At 35.9% G+C, this 20,320-nt stretch overlaps 1 protein-coding gene across 1 annotated transcript in view; it reads right to left on the bottom strand.

The window, feature by feature from the left end:
- GLRB (glycine receptor beta) overlaps positions 1-20,320 on the bottom strand; it is a gene marked incomplete at both ends in the record, with an annotated part of 42,900 nt that overhangs the window by 17,533 nt on the left and 5,047 nt on the right. The window contains 5 exons of the mRNA XM_081998762.1: positions 1,012-1,152; positions 3,636-3,718; positions 6,646-6,875; positions 13,804-13,871; positions 16,458-16,564. Coding sequence (XP_081854888.1) covers positions 1,012-1,152; positions 3,636-3,718; positions 6,646-6,875; positions 13,804-13,871; positions 16,458-16,564 — 629 coding nt within the window. The remainder of the gene's footprint in view (positions 1-1,011; positions 1,153-3,635; positions 3,719-6,645; positions 6,876-13,803; positions 13,872-16,457; positions 16,565-20,320) is intronic.

The raw sequence follows: 20,320 nt of genomic DNA, 5'->3' as shown, positions 1-20,320 counted from the left end.
TAGAAATGGTAAATCACCTGAGATGCTGAATGATGTAATTAGGCTAAGAACTCACTCAATTTGCAGTTAAAAAATAAACCCCATTTCGATTTTCATTATCTTTTCCAAGTTAAATTCCTTAGCTCTGAGATCTACTAAGGTTACTTGCGATCTCTTCAGACTTGGGATCTAGCTCAGGAGCAACTGCAAGTAACAGACCCTTGAATTAGCTGAGTAGTCAACGAGAAACTTGCAGAGGGTCCTCAGAAGCTGCAGCACCACAGCTGTCCTTGTTGAGTTTTAATGGGAGATTTATGCATATGATGCAAGAGCACTGACTAAAATACACCCTGCTGACTTCTGTTGTTGTAGAAAGTCTTGCGGTTGCCACAGTATGAGAGTAGTTTGGATATAATTATAGGCAGGAATCAATCAAGGTAGAAAAGATAAATCATTAGAAGCCAGAGTATAGAAACCATTGGATAAATTTGTGCCCACACTCAGAAAATAATCATAGGATTAAATAAATACAGGGCTGAGGATTGTAAGCAGCTTTCTATAATGACAGATTTTCCAGAACACTTAGAGAAAGGAAGAACCTGCAGGGCGAAGCATTTGAAGTTACACTCTAATACTACTTCTGGAACAAAAGTCAAACTAGGAAACCAAAATTATCCTACTTTGCTGCAACTTGCATAGTTCTACATGAATATCCTTTCAGAAAAGTTAGACACAAGAATAAATGGGTATTAGGACTATAGAAACAAAATGGTGATAGTGAGAGCACAAGACATGTAAGCAAAACCAAGACAAACATTTGATCTCATCTTCAGCCTAGATGTTTCTATATTTGAATTAAATTGCATTAATCATATATGATAGTTACTGTTATATGAACTACTTGTTAGTTAGAAGTAATCTATTTTATCCCATGAAATGTTAGAAATAAACTGGAATATTAACAATTAACTATAAACAGTAATTGAAGGAAGCTTAAAGTTTTTTACCAAGGAAATCGCCTATATTACCTACCTGTGCCTTTGTAATACTTGGTACAGTTACCATATTCAATATCCTCCTTTTTAATATCAAACTGAGGCAGAGCAATTTTCTCTAGCTGTACAGGATCTCCAGACTGCCAGATAAACCGTAAGTCATCAGTTGTGTAACCAACTACAAGAACAAGACAATAATAATAAAGAATCATCTCAGAGTTAACTCTGCAAGAAAATCTAGCTTTGAAGCCTCCATATTCATTCATACTCTACTTCAGCAAAGCATGAAAAATTACTGAACTTTAACAGCATTCACAAGTCCTAGTAACTTCAAAAGAATTTAACAACTCAATTACTGTGATGAATCTTGGGTTTTGTGTAAAACAAACTTTCTGCTTAGTTTTTCAGATTAAAGGCCCCGATTCATGAAAGCATTGCCATCCAGGAGATACTTGACCAGCAATTTAAGTAGATATATAATCCTACTGAAATCAATTCAGTGCCTTCATGATCACCTGAGTATGGACAGATGTCACCATACATCTGAGTGTCTAAATCATGATACATACAACACCACCAAGTGAGATGCAGTGAAAGTCAGGCTCACAGTATTAAAGCATAAAGCAATATTGATTAAATATGCATAATCATAATTATAATTTTACACGCCATTTTTCTGCTACCTTCTATTTATTAAGGATTAACTTAATTCAAACAGTGATAATGTGTGTTAAATAGGAACAGAGATGGGTAAACATAAAAAAGATGGAGTTGGAATGTAGCGTTTTGCAATTCAAAGCCTCTGAAAGATGTTTAAAGAACCATTCTTTTTCTGGAGGCATTAAGACAGATTTTTTTTTCTTTGAAAAACAGCTGGGTGGGTTTTTTTTTTTTTTTAAGCTGAAAAACATCTTCTCTAAGATTCACAACAACTTAATAAAAATAACAATCTCTCAAAGCTCCATGATGGAAGATAATATTAAAAACTGTTACTTTAATGCTTCATTCATAAAATCAGTCTCACCCCTTAGAACATACAGCAAATCACAAAACTGCCAAGATCCTTTATGATAACAATTACTGGACAGTGAAAATTTTGTCTATAGGGAATGTGTAGAACCGGGGATCATAACTGCAGATACAAGAACAGCTTAGGAAAAATTCGAGGCCTTTTTTGTTTTGGAAATCTAGCAACTAGAAACAAAATATTGATTTGAAAATAACTTCAGTAGAATTAAAACAGTCGATGGCTAACACGGAGAGCAAGCCCACTGTTGGAACTGAAGGGACAGACAGGAGGTCATGGGTACCATTCTTGCTTTTGACAACTGAATTAAAAAGTATAACAAAGTTTAATGCACACTGTCTTTCCAAAGGACCAAATTCCTCCTGAATTTCCATACATCAACTTAGCATGGAGAGAGACAATAAGGTTGTTTAAATAAAGTTATTGACAATTTTTTTATGAGTAGTTCTTCCTTTCATAACTACACCTTGCAATGCTTGTAAAGCAACACAGACTGAGAAAGCTTGAGCAAACTTCCATTAATATTGCTGTCTAATTCCAGTTTAACCCCAAACTGATTAGGGTTTACCATAAGAGTTCATTTCAGCTAATGTATATACGTATTAGTGATGGTCAAAACTACTACAGGCATACTACAATTCTAAAGGTAAATGCTGGCAATCAAAAACTAAATTATAAAGCTCTGATATCATTATTACTATTATTACCCTTGTCCCCACTGGGATGACCTGCTCAGCTTTGATTAACCTTACATTTTCTTCACTTTTGTCTTCCCTTCCCCAACCTCACCTCCTCACCAGACCTGGTGGAGTAACAACTGAACAAAGTTTTTGTATTATAGCAGGAACTGGCTGGAGCAAGACACCTTCCTTCTCTCTGCTTTACACTTGTCCTTACTCAGGAAAACATAATTACCATGAAAGTGGGATCACCAGGGATCGGAGTGTTGGGAAAAGGCTATACTTGAGTAGGCACCCTTGTACTTGGGGAGCAGGAAAGAAGATGAGTTTCAGAAACATTTTGGCTGCAATCTCCAGCATGGCATGAAGCCCTTCAGAGATGAGACATAGCTGCCCCTTCATAAAATCAAATCACCTACAGACCAGGGAAAGATTGGTAAAGGAGATGCCCAACTACATCCACAACACATTTTGAAACCACTTTCAAAAGGTTTCATACTAAATGCTCTCAATGTATTGGCATCAAATACCTTTATTTTAGTACCGTATCAAAAGAGTTTCAAACAATACCATGCATCATCAATGCAAGGGGATAAATTGGACCCCAACAACCTACAAAGCAGCACAGGCTATGGAAGTTAAACTACCTGGGGAAACCGTGAATTCTTTTTTGCAAATGATACGTGTTTCCATTTTACTAACTCTATTGTAAATGTTTTTATAAAACTCATCAGTTGTCATTACGTTTGATAGCAAAAGCTAAAAGAGTGCATGGTGCCATAACCATAAGAAACATTTTTGACAGGGAAATGTACGTTGATAGGAACAAGTGAACATTAATTTCAAGATCCATTAAAAATGTTGACATGAATAATACAGAATTGACCATTTTTTGTTTGATTCTCAGACATGCTTAGAAGGCAACTGTTTTTATGCACAGACTGATTTACATACAGCTTTCCAATTGCATCTTGCAGCGCTGTGTATCCATAGGAAACAAGGTCAAGTCCAAAGGGCATGACAGCGTAATAGACAATCTGAAAACACAGAAATGGAATTTAAAAACAGTGTGAGCTGCCATGTAAGCAGTAGACAGCAGTAAGAATAAAAATCACTTGTATTTCATTTTTAGTTTCTAAAACTGCAGAAAAAATTAAAGTTATAATAAGTAGCAATTTGCAATTGAGCTCTCTCTAGTAGCCTAAGAACAAAATATTATAGAGAGCTTTAAACATATAGTAGTTCACAAATTAGAGACCTACTAATACATGACAAAATACACGTAAGTCGTAAGAATAACCAAACCAAAGGTCCATACAGAACAGAGTCCTGGCTCCAGCAGTGGTCAATGGCAGACTCCTGAAGAAGAATATGAGACTACAGCAATCAGGAGATGATATTTCACCAGATATCCAGCAGCCTCCCAAAAGCTGCACCTCAGGGACTTCCTAAACCAGAAGTGATGCTTCAGTATTCAAGGGACCTCGACAGATTTTTTTCCCTCCAAGAAACTGCTTTGCTTCCAGTTGCTTTCTAGAATCTGTGTAAACTTTAATCATGCACAGCATCCTGCAGCAAGGAATGCTATAGCTAAGCTGCACACATCAGGATCACTTATCATCTCCTTTTATCTATCTTGAGCCTGTCTTATAGTTCTTCTCCTGGAAAATAAGGTGAAAAATCAATGTCCACCCATTCTCTCTGTGCCATTCATGGTTTAGAGACCTCTATGCCGCCACCTCAATTATCGTGTTTTTTCCAGCATGAAAAGTTCTGCCTTGCCTGGCTGTTCTTTATAAAGGATGCTGTTCTGTATCTTTGAACATCCTTGCCTCCCTTCTTGCAGTGGGTAGACCAGAACTGCACTTTGTATTAAAGGTGCAAGTATAGCATAAGTTCATACAGTGGCATGACATTCTCTCTAACCCCTAACACTTCCTAGAATTCAGTTCACTTTCTCAACCAGTACTGAGCCTTAGCTGACATTTTCAGCAAACTAGCCATTATTACCCAAAGGTCGTTTTCCTAGCTGGTAATAACCACCTCAAAACCAATCTGGTTTTATGTAAAGTTAAAATAATTTTTTCCTATGTGCATCATTTTCAGTTATTTACACTGAATTTCATCTCATACTTTGTTGCCTAGTCATTAGATTAATTAGTAATTCTCACTGTTGACTCTTTATCTTTACTACCCTGTATATTTTGGCCTCATCAAAAGCGTCTGCCAATTCACAGTTTTCCAGACAATTTATGTTGAACAGCACAGGACCCAGAAGAGATTTTTCTGTGGGACTCTACCACTTACTTCTCCTCATGTGAGCACTAGCTGTTTATTCCTACATTCAGTTTCCTAATTCTTAACTATTTATGCAAGCAAGAGCTTTCTCTCACATGCATTTTGTCATTCACGTATTTTGGTAACTGGAGATTCTTTCATTTATTTGTGGTAATATCTCTGTAAACTAAAAATACTAGGCATAGCAATTATATACTGTAAAAAATCAAAATCTTAGTAGCATGTCACCAAACCACAGTGCCTCAAAAATTAATCTTACCTGCATATATATCATTTATGAACATGGTGTGTTATTAAAATCAACAGAAAATTTTTAGAGGATGACATTAATTTCAAACTTCATTGAATTTGGTTTTGTTATTTGGAAGTTTTCAGAGAAGAATTTTTCCATCAGAAACACTTCTATTAGTATGCACTCAATATTGACTATTCGCTAACCTAACCCATTGACTGAAATAAGCTCATTTATGAATAGCTGCAACCTGGAAAAATATTTGAAACAAGTTTCAATGTTTCATTTAACATTTGCTATTTCAAATGGGAAGTTTTTTTTATAGCTGAAAGTGATTTTCTATTTTGAAATATTACAGTCTTCAAAACCTGCTACAGAAACAACTGAAATCAGAACCAGGACCTTCAGAGTGAGCTAAATTAAATGGTTTGATTACCCAATATATGTTCTTTCCACTGTTGGTAAAAGTCTTGCAAATTGAGTTTTCTAATCCTGATCTGGAATGGGCAAAAAAGAGCCCAGGCTCTCCCATCTTCTTTCTTTTTTCTAGTGGCTTCTACTCCAGGAAGAAATAGCCCATGTGACCATAATTTCAGAAGTGGCTCCCTCTTAAGAGTAAAATTGCAATATATTCAGGTAATAATTTTTTCCTCCATCAGGGCAATATGTTCCCGTTCACACCAGAAAAAAATTCACTCACTGTTTGGAAATTGAGCCTAATCTCTACAAAACACTGTGTCTATAAACTCTCCAGATGTGTAATTCATTATGAGATCCTTTTTAATCAACCAATGATCTATTTTCAGTGGATGATTATTTTCATTGCATGGTGTATACCATTGATAAACCAAGTCAAGTCACAAAAAAGTATGCAATAATTGCAATGAAATTAAACAATATTTTGGGGTCTTCTGAACAAATCTATATCCAGTAAACCATAGAACTTAATCACGATTATGTCCCAGTACTTTTACAAAACATTTATATTCACAAATTTTGTAATTTCTGCCTTTATATCATTTAGTAAGTAATCATTATTTTCTTTAGTTGATGTAGAAATTCAAGTGGTGTGCAAATTATATTGTTTTGTTGAAGGCTTTACTTCCACTTCATTATGTTTCCAGGAATCTAAGCAATTATCAAAATGGTTTAAATTTTGTTTCCAATAATATTAGTTTACTTAATGTGTTAGCTTAACATGACATACAAACATGCATACACTTCAAATTTCTAGTACCTACTGTGCTATCAATTGAGATGCTTTAAAATATCTTAATTTTATTTCTTTACACACATTTAATTTATTGTAGTATTGTTTACAAACTGTCGTATAAATTTAGTCATAAATTGTATTATGTTACTAAGTCTAACACAGCATATATATCTCAGATCAGGTAAATTAAAAAAAAGAGTAGAAATATATCATTAAAATACCTCATGCTGACTAGGACATCTCCATCCCGAAATATAAAAAGAAGGATATTTTCTTGTGTGACATCATGGAAGTTAGCATTTTTTTCATTTGCAAAAAATAAGTCCGGCTTCCAAAGACATTTAAACATAGTTGGGTCCACTGTCAGTGTATCTGAACCTCTCCAGTCATTGGGAAGTTTGAGCCTAGGGTCATTCCACTTCTGTCTTAGAAAGATGTTGACTCTATAATCCTGATGGGAGGAATACATAAATATTAGACTAACCAAAAGTCTAGCTGAAAACCCACAGAGAAAGAAAACTGTTCCATCAGACTCTGAAGAGAAAAACAATTTGTGCCCTCATTTTTCTACCACAAAGATAGTAATCACTATTCAAATGACATTAATCTGTTAAATTTAGTAGACTTTACTATGAATAGCTAGATTATGTCTCACTCATGTTTTGAATATTGTAACTTTCTTTTAAAAAAGGACCAAATTAATCCCCCACAGAATCTTTTTTGCATCCCCTTGATAGTAGCCCCAGTTTCCTAGGCATAGAGAAAAGCATGCAGCAGGGCAGAGGGAGGCCATAGCTTGACTACACTAAATTGGTGCAGGCAACAGGCATGGTATCACTTCTACCAGGATATCCTGCGAGTGTAAATTCCAGCTTATTTGCCATTTGCTTAAGTGGCACACAGATGGCAAAATAATCAGACTATAAAAGCAGGAAACAGACTCATTTTGTGAGTGCCCTCATTTTTCTACCACAAAGATAGTAATCACTAATCAAATGACATTAATCTGTTAAATTTAGTAGACTTTACTATGAATAGCTAGATTATGTCTCACTCATGTTTTGAATATTGTAACTTTCTTTTAAAAAAGGACCAAATTAATCCCCCACAGAATCTTTTTTGCATCCCCTTGATAGTAGCCCCAGTTTCCTAGGCATAGAGAAAAGCATGCAGCAGGGCAGAGGAGGCCATAGCTTGACTACACTAAATTGGTGCAGGCAACAGGCATGGTATCACTTCTACCAGGATATCCTGCGAGTGTAAATTCCAGCTTATTTGCCATTTGCTTAAGTGGCACACAGATGGCAAAATAATCAGACTATAAAAGCAGGAAACAGACCAGGTAGATAACAGGTTTTACACTACACACCCAGAACACAGCCCCAGACATTGTAACAGTGACTTGGGACTATTTTGGCAACTGAGAAAAAGTGATGCCAGCTTGCAACACAAGTACTGAGGTAGCACGTATGAAAGCAGAAACAGAAGAGGTCTCAAAGAGACAAAATCAAGGGTTTACACAAAAGAAACTTCCTTCTGGATTCAGCAGGACTCTTGCTCAAGGAGGGACAGTAGTAGAGCCATGCTCAATGAGAACCTAATTTCGCCTTTGGGAATTGGAGTTGCACGTGTCTCAGGGCAAAACAATACCTGCACATGTTCTGTCCTTAGAGAAAGCTGTGTGCATCCAAAGGAAAAATCTGACCCAGTATGTCAGTTATGATTTTTCAGTCTTACCTCTGAGTCTTTCGGCTTTTTACATTTACATTTAAGTGAGTGCCTCTTTTTTAAGTATATGTAAACTAGGCAGATCACATACAGAAAAAGAATAAAGGTATTGCTGAAACAAAGCAAAAAAATTCAACCAAATAAACCAAAACTCTAAATATAAGATAACTTCTATCTCCAGTCTTTCTAGTTATCTTCTATGGTGTGTTTTGTTTTTTCATAATTGTCTATTAGGTGCAAAGTATCCTGAGATAAGGGCTGTGTCTTTTAGAGCAGTGAAAACACTGCTACTACTTTACAATTAAAGCAAATTGATAGAAATCTGTGAGTGAAGGTTCTCAACATATTTTTGGTTTGTCAATGTATTCTGCATAACAAACTAATTTTATGAAGTTGTTTATATATTAATGCCCTCTTGCACTTTTTTCTGTTGATACAATGCGAGTTCTCTTCTGTTGTACTTACTACAATGTGTACATTTACAGTCCAAAGCAAGTGCCATGTTGAGACATGCTAACTCCAACAGGAAGGAGTTCACTTGGCTAAGACCTCATGCAGAATAATTTACCCTGTTGATTTACCCTGTTAACTGGAATATGGTGCCCACTTCCCCATGTCAAGCCCACCAGTCAGATCAGCCCAAGTATTTCTTTGTTACACTATACTGTGTAATATTTTTTCTTTGCATTGTAAGGAAAAGCAAAGCATCAAAACTAAGTAGAAAGAACTGAGGCACTATTTATTAATATGCATAGTTCTGAGAGATATGTTACTTGTTGGCAGTCTTTTTTTGAAAAAATATATGTAGTCTGACTCCTATTTATACAAAGACCTATATTATCTTGTCAAAGTAAAGAAGAAGTATAAAATAACAGTTAATATGAAGTGACTTTGTACTGGAAGGATCTCATAGAGAAGCTGCAGTACAGAAGGGAATTCAGGTCATTATCTCAGAAAACATCTTTTCAATTATATGTATATAATTGAAAATTTACTTTACTTGCTTCTCGCTGAAGTTCCCATTCCATATGCACTTATTATCTCAGTGAAAACAATTACTTTAAACTATATCAGATAAATACTGCATGCTCACAAACATTACACTATTCATTACACCAAAATTAATTTCCTCATAAATGAGTGCATCACCCTAATTTTAACAAAATAAGATGCCTTCTCAAAGCCATAGGCAAATGATAAGCAGTGTCCAACACTTGCCTTCAGCTTACCCATTCAGAAGGAGGAGATGTTTACATCACTGAAAAGCAGAATGCACTGGCAAAATAAGAATTGGAACTAGTAAGATCAGGTGGATACTATTTTATTTCCTTCCTTGCTCTATTACAAATGAACTTAAATATACCAAACAACAGGATGTTGTGACACTTCAAGAACTTGCTTCTGTTCCCATTTAAGTCAATGGAAGAAAAATCCCATTAACCTAAAATAGGTAGGTTGAGACCTACCTAAATGACGAGAAACTTGTGACAGGGGGTACTTGGACAGGAAGGCCACCACATACTTGAGGCAATACAGAAAATGTAGAAGGAAGCAAAGAGATGTCAGGACACAAAACTGTGGCTAGCCAGACAATGATGTGCAGAAGGGCTTCTTCTTAGAAGAACATGAACTATTAGAGAATCTGGCAGGAGTACAGACTATGATCTGGTAAAAATCTATTTTGAAAGGAATCTGCAACCAGTCCTCTCAAATTAGGGCAATGAATTTTAGGATGCTGTATGTGCACTACAATCAGGTTCAATAGAGGCTGAAGAAGTGGTCTGCATGAAGCACATGGTCTTCCTCCTATACATTTTCCAAACATGCTTTGAATATTGCAGAATGATGGGCATTTTATAATAAAAGGGAGCCAAACAGCAACTAAAAAGCTTGAAACTAGGGGTGGGGAGTGGAAGAGATACTCATCAGCATTGGAGCTAGGAGGACCTAACAGGTAAAGGAAACAGTTAAGGAAACTGAATTTTCCTTCATACACATAAATATTTAAAAGACCTTTCTGCAAGGATGTAAAGTAAAGGAGAAGGAGGAAGTGGTGTTTTGCCATTTGAGTCAGTGAAGAAGAAAGGTTACACTGCAAGTACAAACCTTACATATAGATTCTGTAGACAGAGGGTCAGATCATCAGCACAGCTAAAATATTACAGCCCTATGGGTATTTATACCAGAAATGATCTATCCCTAGGAATCCTTGACAAGTCATCCAGTCTATAGCCATTTCTAAATGTGACATAATCACTACATTATCCCACAAATCTGCAGTCTAAAAAAACAGCTGCAAAATCAGAAGCAGAGTTAGCATGGGGATCCTAAACCAGTAGTCTAATGAGCTAGAAGGAACCAAGTTACAAATTTCAAGATAAAGGGAACTTACTGGAAGGTAGCAGATCTGGTATAAGCTCTTCTCCATTTTAGTTGTACAAATTCTTATTCTCTCTGTAGTTAACTCATTTTCTGTTTACTTTTTCCAGGTAACTTGTTTGATACGTGTGTGAAAACATCACAATTCTCTTGAGTATTCAACAACACAACACTAACATTACCCTTTCTAGACACAGAGCAAAGATTTGCCCTTCAGTTTCTTCATAAGGGTTGATTAAACAAATAAAAGCTTCTGGACATAGGATCCACACTATGGGTCCTATCTTGCTTCAAACCAGTATTACTTCAAACCTGTCAATGCCCTTCTATAAAGAAATTCCCTTCTCTCTTAAAACTAAGTAGACACTACTTTTGTGGGAGGCAATCTCTACTCTTTTTTGTTGAGGATGAGCCAACTGCATAGCTAAGAATGCAATCATCATGGGACCAGAAGGACAGCAAGCAAAAAATAATCAGAAAAAAAAAATCAAATTTGTGAGATTTCTGAAATACATGAGGAACCATCAAAACCAGCCACCATGGTGTCAAGGCAAGAGACAGTCAACAACAGCCTGTTGACTAGTTAGAAGTTCCAGATATTAAGCCCAGAGTTAGCTATTTCGGAGGGGGGGTCTAAGATACTTACTTCTGCATCTCTCTTAACATCCTCATGAACAAAAAGAGATCAACATGCCGAATGGCCTTTTCTCACTGGTACTCTACACATTTGTTTGTTGGGCCTTCTACCACCACCTCACTTCCAATCACCTGGCACCCATACTTATTTTTCACCACCCTTCCATCACACAAAAGAAGGAATCATTCCTTTAGCATGGCTAAAAAAGGATGCTTTGCCCCCACATAGATTTTGTGAAAAGCTATGAATTCAGCTGTTACAGCCAAGAGTGGCTACAGAGCCAAGAATTGTCATGATATTTCATTGACTGAAATCCTTGGAAATACATTATTTCCACAGATTTTGGTATCAGTAATGGTATCACTGCAACGAGTTTAGTAGCTTCTGGTAACTTTAGAGACAGTCAAGAAATCACTATTACTCATGATTCACAGCAATGCCTGAGACAGTAGAGATGCAGACAGCCACCCTCTTTTCCAACATTGAGAAACCTTTTTCAGCAGTTCTGTTACTGCCTGCAAATGTCTCTCCTTTCTGAATGCAAGAGGTCTATCTGGTCCTTCACAGGCTTAGAGGCTCAGCTTCAGGAAACATTTTTCCTGTGATTCTGGAGGTACAAGTTTTTTCCTAGTCTAAGGGACTTGCTTCTACTGTCTGGTGCCATCTGAAGACCAGCCTATCCCCAAGAGAGCAGTGGTTCCTGAATGTCCACAGGACGCAATGCTCACCGCAGCAGGAAGAGCTTCCCAAGTGATATATATGGAAGAACAGATTCACCATTTCTTTTGTCAGTCCTTCCTGTGAATACATTAAGGCAACCAAGAAGTAACCCAAACTTCACATAAACATGCTTAGCTATCATGGTGATTGACTGGATATGGAAATCTAAATAAAAGCATAAATTAAAGTAAGGATGGTGTCTGAAGTTCTGAAATACAGAGGAGAGCATGACATCTTACAGAACACCCTGGTAAATTTGTGAGTGACCATATCAGGAATTCACAGACAGGCATACATGCATTGCTGTAAAGAGCATACTTAATTGGGGCGGGGGGGGAAGCACACCCCTTAAATTCATGTTTTGTTACTATTTGGATCTGGGTGAATTGTAAAAAAGCCTCTGTAAAAGGCACTTTTTAAAGCATGCAATAAATTTCAAAAACTTGAAAGGGCCATCTGGCCTAATATACCTGCCATCTTAGACACTTATCTCACTCCTACTTTCCTGCTCTTCCTCCCTGTCCCTCTTTAAACTTCATTCCCCTTTTTGTTTTCAGAAATAAAACTCTAGATATCTTTAGCATACTTACATTCTTTGTTTTAATATCACTTCCCACTAATGCCATTAGTTGAGTTATTATCATCTGCAATCAAATCTAAATCTTTATTTACTCCTAGTTAGAGAAACAGAAATTTCTGGCCAAGCTGTTCAAAAGCTGTTTCAGCCATCACATATGTTTAACTTTGAGCGGTTCTGCAGTCCTTCTGAAATGTCATTAGGGTATCATGTAAGCTGGTTCCGAAGGGGGTACTTACTTCCACCGATAACAAAAAGTGTTTTATTATTTATTAGCCATATTATGGTTTATTGCTTCTGTGCCATTACGAGTAGGAACGCTGCCTTAGTCACAGCATTAAAAAAAGAAGCCTGATTTTGGGAACAGCCTCAATGCTTTGGATGCAGCAGATCATCAAAGTTATTTCTAAATGAGATGCTCAGGGAGCACCTCAAAACTCCACTCTGAGTGCATGCCCTGGCTGTGGCTGTCCACGTACTGGCAAGACATGGTGTACACCCTCTTTTTTACACAAAAGAAAAACCCCGATCAGGTCAGAACACCTTCAACAATTAAATGTAATCTTCTGGCAATATTTTTGACAGTATTTATTGGAGATCTTCAAACCCCAAAATATTGGAAAGGGTTTTGCTGAAATGATTTCTTATTTTGAATTAGATCTTATTTCCTAAAGGAATAAAAAAAGTCAAAATTGTAATGAGGATTATTTGGTGCTCTTATTAACATGTTGAAATTTTATGACTGAACTGGAAACACATTTTTAGAAACGTCACTCCTCAGTTTATCTCTCTCACACAGTAAATAAACAGGAGTAAGAGTATGGTCATTGATAGTCTACTCCTCTACTCCTCCTCCTTCTATTGCTCCACGATTTACTCCTATCCTCAGATATACACAAAACAGAGAATCTGTATGCTTCAGCCTTATGCATGTGTGTTCTTTTTCTCTCATATACAGTCCTAGTATTTTCTTCAGTGATACATCAAGCAACCTGTATATTAACTCTCAGGAAGATTTCTTAATTCATGCTACCAAATGTGTTCTTCCCCTGAACTTAATAACTTACGGAAATAAGTGTATTTCTTGCATCTTAAAAACCATGGATTTCCTTTCATGTACATCAGATTCTAAAAGCTACAACAATCTGCAGACAAATTAATAGGTTTATGGCATAAAGCATGGTCAGTCTATCACTAACTACTAACCCCATTAACTCAGTTCTCAGTGTCTACAATTATAACAATTGTTTCTACTTTATAGTTCATAATACTCAGCCTGAAATGTAATTTAATAAGAAAATCTCCATGTGTGCTATATTAATTTAATTTCAGTCTTACCATAGTTGTCTCTTGAATTGACCCAAAGCTGTTAATGAAGATGTTGACTGCAACATCAACTGGAATTCCTTTAAAAAAAGAAGAAAATTTCTAGTGAACTGCACAATCCAGTAAAGGTTCATTTAAAGCTCCTTTATACTGGTATCACAATGTGAAATGATTTTTATAGGGTCATACAACTTTATCTTTTCAAGTTAGTGTATAAAGTTTTCAAAAGGTGTGGATTAATCTATTTCCATTGAAAGCCAATAGAAATCACAAAAACTCTTCAACCTAGTGATAAGAAAATTGAAAAAAATAATACTCTCAGTCCACAGTGCTGAGCTTAAAGCATTTCACAGATTATAAATTTGAGCAATTTTCAAATTCCATGATTTTCTGTTATCACAGAAAGCACAATCCAGTATTACTTTTTCACACAATGTAATGGATAGAGGCAATTCACATTTCTAGTAGCAGACACATTTAACGGTCAAGGTTATAATGATGATCTATCATCCCAAATTACCTGTTTATTACTTACGATGAGACATTTACTTATATTGTAAGAGGACACTTCTTTGTGCAAGTCAAGTACATAACTGTAAGTATGAATACAGGCAGCTAAAAATTGTTGCATGCATTTTTCACAGCTATCTAGCGTAGCTGCTGCAAGAGAGCTGAAAGCTGCTCCCTTTTGCAATGGTTACTAATTTGCCAAGAAAAACTTCTAGAAGCCAGCAGCTGGGAAGATATTAAGATGACCTGGATTTTTTCCTCTTTTCCACAGCCAGGATTCCCGCAGCTGAAGAGGGATGGTGTGACAGCTGCTACATCTGCCCTCTGTCACCCTGCGGGAACTGACTGGCAGTCATTTAATCTGGTGTTAGCAGAGAGTTATCACGACGCAGGGAGAAGTGGCCTGGTGGTTGTGAGAACTAATTATGGTCCATTAGTTTTATTCCAGCACCTTGAGTTGAGAGTGCCAGTATATACACTAGATGCGTGTATCTGATCTCATTTACACTGTTACAAATATTTAATTCAGTGGGTTTACTCCTATTTTCAGCCATAAAAGAGATATACAAATATATGAAGACTATTTTGACAGAGTAAGCAAATACAGTACAAAGTAATGTATGCCGCATCTAATAGTTTGCTTGTCTGCATAAAATATTTCAGTGTACATTTAAGACATAAATTTAAACTCTTTTTCTTGGTTCACCAGAAAATCACAAAGATAAAGTTTCACTTTTTTCAGTTAGAACAGTTTGTGGGGTTTTTCTTAAACTAGATCAGTTAAGTGTGATGCTTTTGGTTATGCAATAAGCATAATACTTTCTTTAGTGCCTGATGCATGTGACAGCACCCACCACATCACTAATAGACAAGAGTGTGCTGTCTCCTCCAGATTTGAATAGCAAGTGCTGTCCAAGAAAATCACTCATGTGTGATGAACATTTTAACATGAGCAAACCACTTGTCAGAAAATGTTCTTTTTCTTCCACCTCCCTGTGAGTTAACATTACATGTCCTCCCTTTTCCTTCTGTCTTGATTCTTACCAGACTGCCAGCAGGGTTATCAAAAATATAAAGAAATCTGCAACATGCTTTGCGATTACAAGCTGATCATGCTGAAGAACAGGTAGAGCAGAGGCTGGACATTTATTCTTTGTGACAAAGCTCAGTGCTGAAAACATATAAATATGATTCTACAGAGAATAAGAAAGAAGCAGGACACTTGCTGAGAACTGAGTTTAACACATTCATAAAGCCTAGTTAAACAGAACATCTGAAAAAGCACAATAAAGATTATAGATTTCCAATTTTCTCATACTACTGATATGCATGTTAAAATATCTCTTAATGTACATATAATTAAATTTAAGTTTTAAAATGAACGAACTGACTTACGTAAACTGCAGTGTCTGTAATGTAAGAAAATTGTCAGTGTCTTTTTCCAGCAGGGAAATAGTCTAATTCCTGGAAAGTGTAATTTATAGCTGTATGAGTTGTTAGAGGTTTTGCAAAGAATATGTATTCTGTCCTTTTCTGCATATGTAAGGAAATCACATTTGCCTACATGGATTCCTACAACATTTGACTACCAGGGAGATGTTTTAAAGTCAGAGAATGCATTTAAATTTATTACCTATTTGAAATCCCAAAGTGTGTATGCTGTATTACTAACATATCCTTAAAGGATTTAAGAACTGCATGGTTTCCAAGTAGTGATACTATAGATCCCAATTTTTATAAAGTCATCTTAAAGGATGTCTATAGAGAATTTTGATGTTTTAAAATACTGTAAAGCAGAGATACTACTAAAGTCTAACTAAAATGTAGGGATAAAAGACATTTTAAAAATTTATTCCATAAAATCTAATTCTACTTTGAAAATTTTTTTAACAAAATAATTGTAGAAGTAGTAGAAGTAGTAATAATAATAATAAAGCATCATATACTATTATGATCATGAAATCCTAACATATTACCTTTCAGCTCAAAAGGGTAAATATCTTCTGCAGTTTCAGACTATCTAGGGAAATTTCCATTTAAAAAAAAAAAACAGAAATTCAGGTTGTGAATATTATCTCTATATAAATTTTCTGTGTGTGGAAAGAGCAAAAGTTAAATTCCAAACATTAAAAAAAAGGCTGAAATATCTGACAAACCTTTGAAATTAGGCCTTATCCTGGGATCATAACTGAGCAATAGCCTATTCAAGATATTGCTGGTAGAATTAACAGGCACTCTTGCAAGGTCTTCAGCTGATTGCTGGCTGTAAAAAAAAGTGCATTAGTTACTACAAAGACAGAAACAACTGTGTGCTTAAACTTAAGTCATTTTAAAGTCATGCCATAAATGCCATTTCATGAGCAAAATACATGCAGTATTTTCAGGTTCCACACTGTAAAGTCCTCCTTTCCCTGTGATGTTTCAGTATTTTTCAAGAAACTATAGCAAATGAAAAAGCTCTACTATATATTCTCAACTGTAAGCTTGGCAGTAAATAGACTGCAATTCACTAATTGTTCCCTTCTCTCCTAATATAAATATCCAGAGGAACATGACTTTTTCCTTTGCAGAAAGAAGCCACCTGAACTATTTTTAGCGTCTGTCAGATTAGGAACATAAGTAAACTGACAGGCACTTCGTAGGTGCCAACCATGTGGAGGCTTTTGGCAGTCTCCTGCTCTCACATGCCAGCGCCAGCTATTCCACCAAGAGCTGGAGCCATTGCATAATCTCATTGTCAAGTGCTCATAAAAGCTTTGTTACAGAAAATGAGGTCTTCGAACTTCCTCTGGTTCTGCAGGGCAAATTCACCTTGTTGCTGCTGCGTTGGGTGTAAATTAAAACTATTGCTAAAATTAAAAAGAACCCGCAACAAGTAAATGTAACTACAAGAGTAACATGAAATTGAGTGTAATAAGAAGCAGTGAGGGTGGATCAGCCCCCACCCCATGTACTTTAAGCACCTAGCAGGCTGATAATGTCATGTAAATTAATTTATATGTTGTCTGTAGAACCTGTCCAGTGATGTTTTCCAGTTTTAAATCCTGTCTTGTAAACACTTTTCCATCCATTTTATGATGACTACTTTGCTGACTTTCTGTCATTATAATTTAGAAACCAAGATACCATGTAAAAATGACAAATGCCCTACAGAGGCATAAGTCATATGCATCAACACTTTCACCTTTAGCAAACAATTGTACAAACATATTTTAAAAAAGATCCAGTTTATTTCCTAAATGTTTTCCATAATCAGTATCAGCTGCCATTGCCTCCTTTACCCTGCTTAATTTCTTTTTTTCATTAATCTTTCCCATAGTAATGTCATCTTGACAGACCTATGAGTTATTCTTTATAACACCGCGGTTCACTGCTAGTTTTCTTGTCATCCTTCAGTTTCCTTCATGTCTTCTGGAGCTTCTGCATTATTCAAACATTCATTGAAGAAATTATTAACTCTGCAAAAGGGTTTTGGACAATTTAAAAAAAAAAAGTTATATGAATGTATCAGAGCTCCTGACTTTAATCAGTCCAACTGTAGTAGCTCCTGTCCAGCACGTTCCTTATTGACTACTGGGAAATTAATTAATTAATAAATAACTGCCACCATTGCATGATATCACTATTTGATTAAAAACTGGAGATGAGACCAGATCCTAGCCCTTGCAGAGCTTTTATAAATAACCCCACCTTTAAAATCAACTGTTTTAACTCAAACCATAAAGGAAACAGGAGCAATTGAACAAGATCTGCTGACTTGGTAGCTCTTACTATACCTTCACAATGAGATTTAATCTCCTCATTTAACATTTAACAGATAAAATGTTTATAAATAAAACTATGAAGGAGTTGCCTATTATTAAAAAACCCATCAACCATTTATGATAACATAACTGCATTTTATTCTATCATAGTCTCCTCAATAGCCTTTGAGCAGGTTATCCTTCAGAAACAAAATAATCAGATTTCTGTTTTCTGTATTGTATTCAGGATGTTTCTGAAACCTAAAGCTGCATACCTGTTTAACTACTTGCTTGTATTCCCTTGACATCATTAATGAGGGAGAAAAGTATGTCTAAACTCCACTACAACAGCAAAAAAACACTCAATGCTCGGACTATTCACCAGACATTATCAGGATTACTATGAATTCTCAAGGCTACACAAAGATGTAGCTACTAAAAAGTGTGTATCTATGAGTGTAGCTTAAACAGTAACAAACAAGATGAGAAAAAATTGAGGAGCGGTATTAAGTGGCTGGCTGCAGTATATAATTCCCCACCCGCCTCTTGCAAACCCACTAAAATCTCTGTGACATTTAATGACCACATAGGTGAACTACTTGTTCTATCAGAACTTATCCAGAGATAAATGGTCCACTAATAACACAAGGCATTTTTAACTTTTAGTAACATATATTAACTTCCACTAGTATGTCCTCATTCCTCTGCTAATATAATATTAAAGTGATTAAATAGCAATAGGTGTTCTAACCCTTTTGAATAATTGATAAATTCACCTTCAAACAATTCTCCCAGGGTTGTGTTTATAGCTTTTATATTTGACTTGGTTTGGATCATTATGCAAAAGAACTAATTTATTTCTGTAATTTTGAGATTTGTGTTCAGATTTCAGCAATGACCTTTACCAATGAACAGGTTGCTACAGAAATACCGTAAACCAGCTTTGTATGCTTTTTTTTGCAGTTATCACTAACTGGACAATAGGAAAACATGAAGTTAAATGTTAAAATTCTTTTCCATTTTGTAGCAGGAACAAGAGAGAAAAGAATATTCATTTAACTATTAAAAAGGCAAGCAACACTCTGAACACCATACTATATCTGATACAAAAAGACTGAAGGCACTGCTTCCTTGCAAGTCACACAACTTCTGAAACAACTGCATCAGATGCCTACAGAAATTATATATATAAAAGGAGGGTCTCCTTAACACAACCAATAGGGTTTCCTTCTAAATCATATATGGCCAGTATTAATGGATTATCAAAACAAGACCAAAAAACAATCAATGAGCAAACTTATATTCTATTTTTTTAACTTTCTGCTATGGATTATACAAAGAAGTTCATTAACTAGTGATGATGATAATCTGAACCACACAGGATAACATCGACACATAAGTTAAATACAGATGCTCATAAAACGCAATGACAAAAAGAAGCAATAAAATCTGAGAAATTAAATGAGTGAGCATCAAACAGCAAAAGAAAGCCAAATACAGCTGACGGGTTTATTTGTCTCCTCAAGTAAGAGGAATGAGACAGTTTTGTGAGATCTGAGTTGCACTGCAGAAGTATGTTAATATAAATATCTGTTCAGGCTGTTTGTTCAGAAGTCATCATGAATTAGGCAAAGAAGATTCACTGCACTGGGAAGATTGTGATGGGATGAAGAACAGGTGGCAGCACTGCTTTCTGGTAAAGAACATCTTGATCACATCTTCCATAAGTTGTTGGGTAGTGTTTTGACCTTATACAAGTGTATACACACATTTATACTCAGGTATATAAAAACAAGTGAAATACAACAACATTGGCTGTTTTGAGTTGGGAGAAGCAGCACAGAGTCAGTAACTGCTATTTTTTAAAGGTGACTTTGAATTAAGTGTTTGGAATAGATACTGGAGAAAAACCTCTGCTGAGTATCAGTTATATTTTCACTGTGGTCTTTTACACCATGCTGTCATTGAACTACCGTCATTGAATAGCACTCGTGGGACTAAACATCATCACAAGGACTGGATTTCTTTCAGAGAGCCTTGCTGATCAAAATGCCTAAATTTCACCTGCAAATCAATAAATCATATTTGTAGCTTTTGCCACTTCCAGAGTGATAGATGAGCAGAATGACTTAACAAAACAGTGAATGGGATGGGTTAGGCGCTTGGAGAAACAAGCTGGGACCATTAAGATATTTACCTAAAGCCACTATCTCCCCTGCTTAATTGGCCATTCTGGAGTGAACTAATGACAGGAAAATGTGTAGACTACATAAGAG

This window comes from Phaethon aethereus (assembly GCF_964289735.1).
Source record: "Phaethon aethereus genome assembly, chromosome: 4".
Classification (NCBI taxonomy): Eukaryota; Metazoa; Chordata; class Aves; order Phaethontiformes; family Phaethontidae; genus Phaethon; species Phaethon aethereus.
This window is presented reverse-complemented; position numbering and strand designations above follow the sequence as displayed.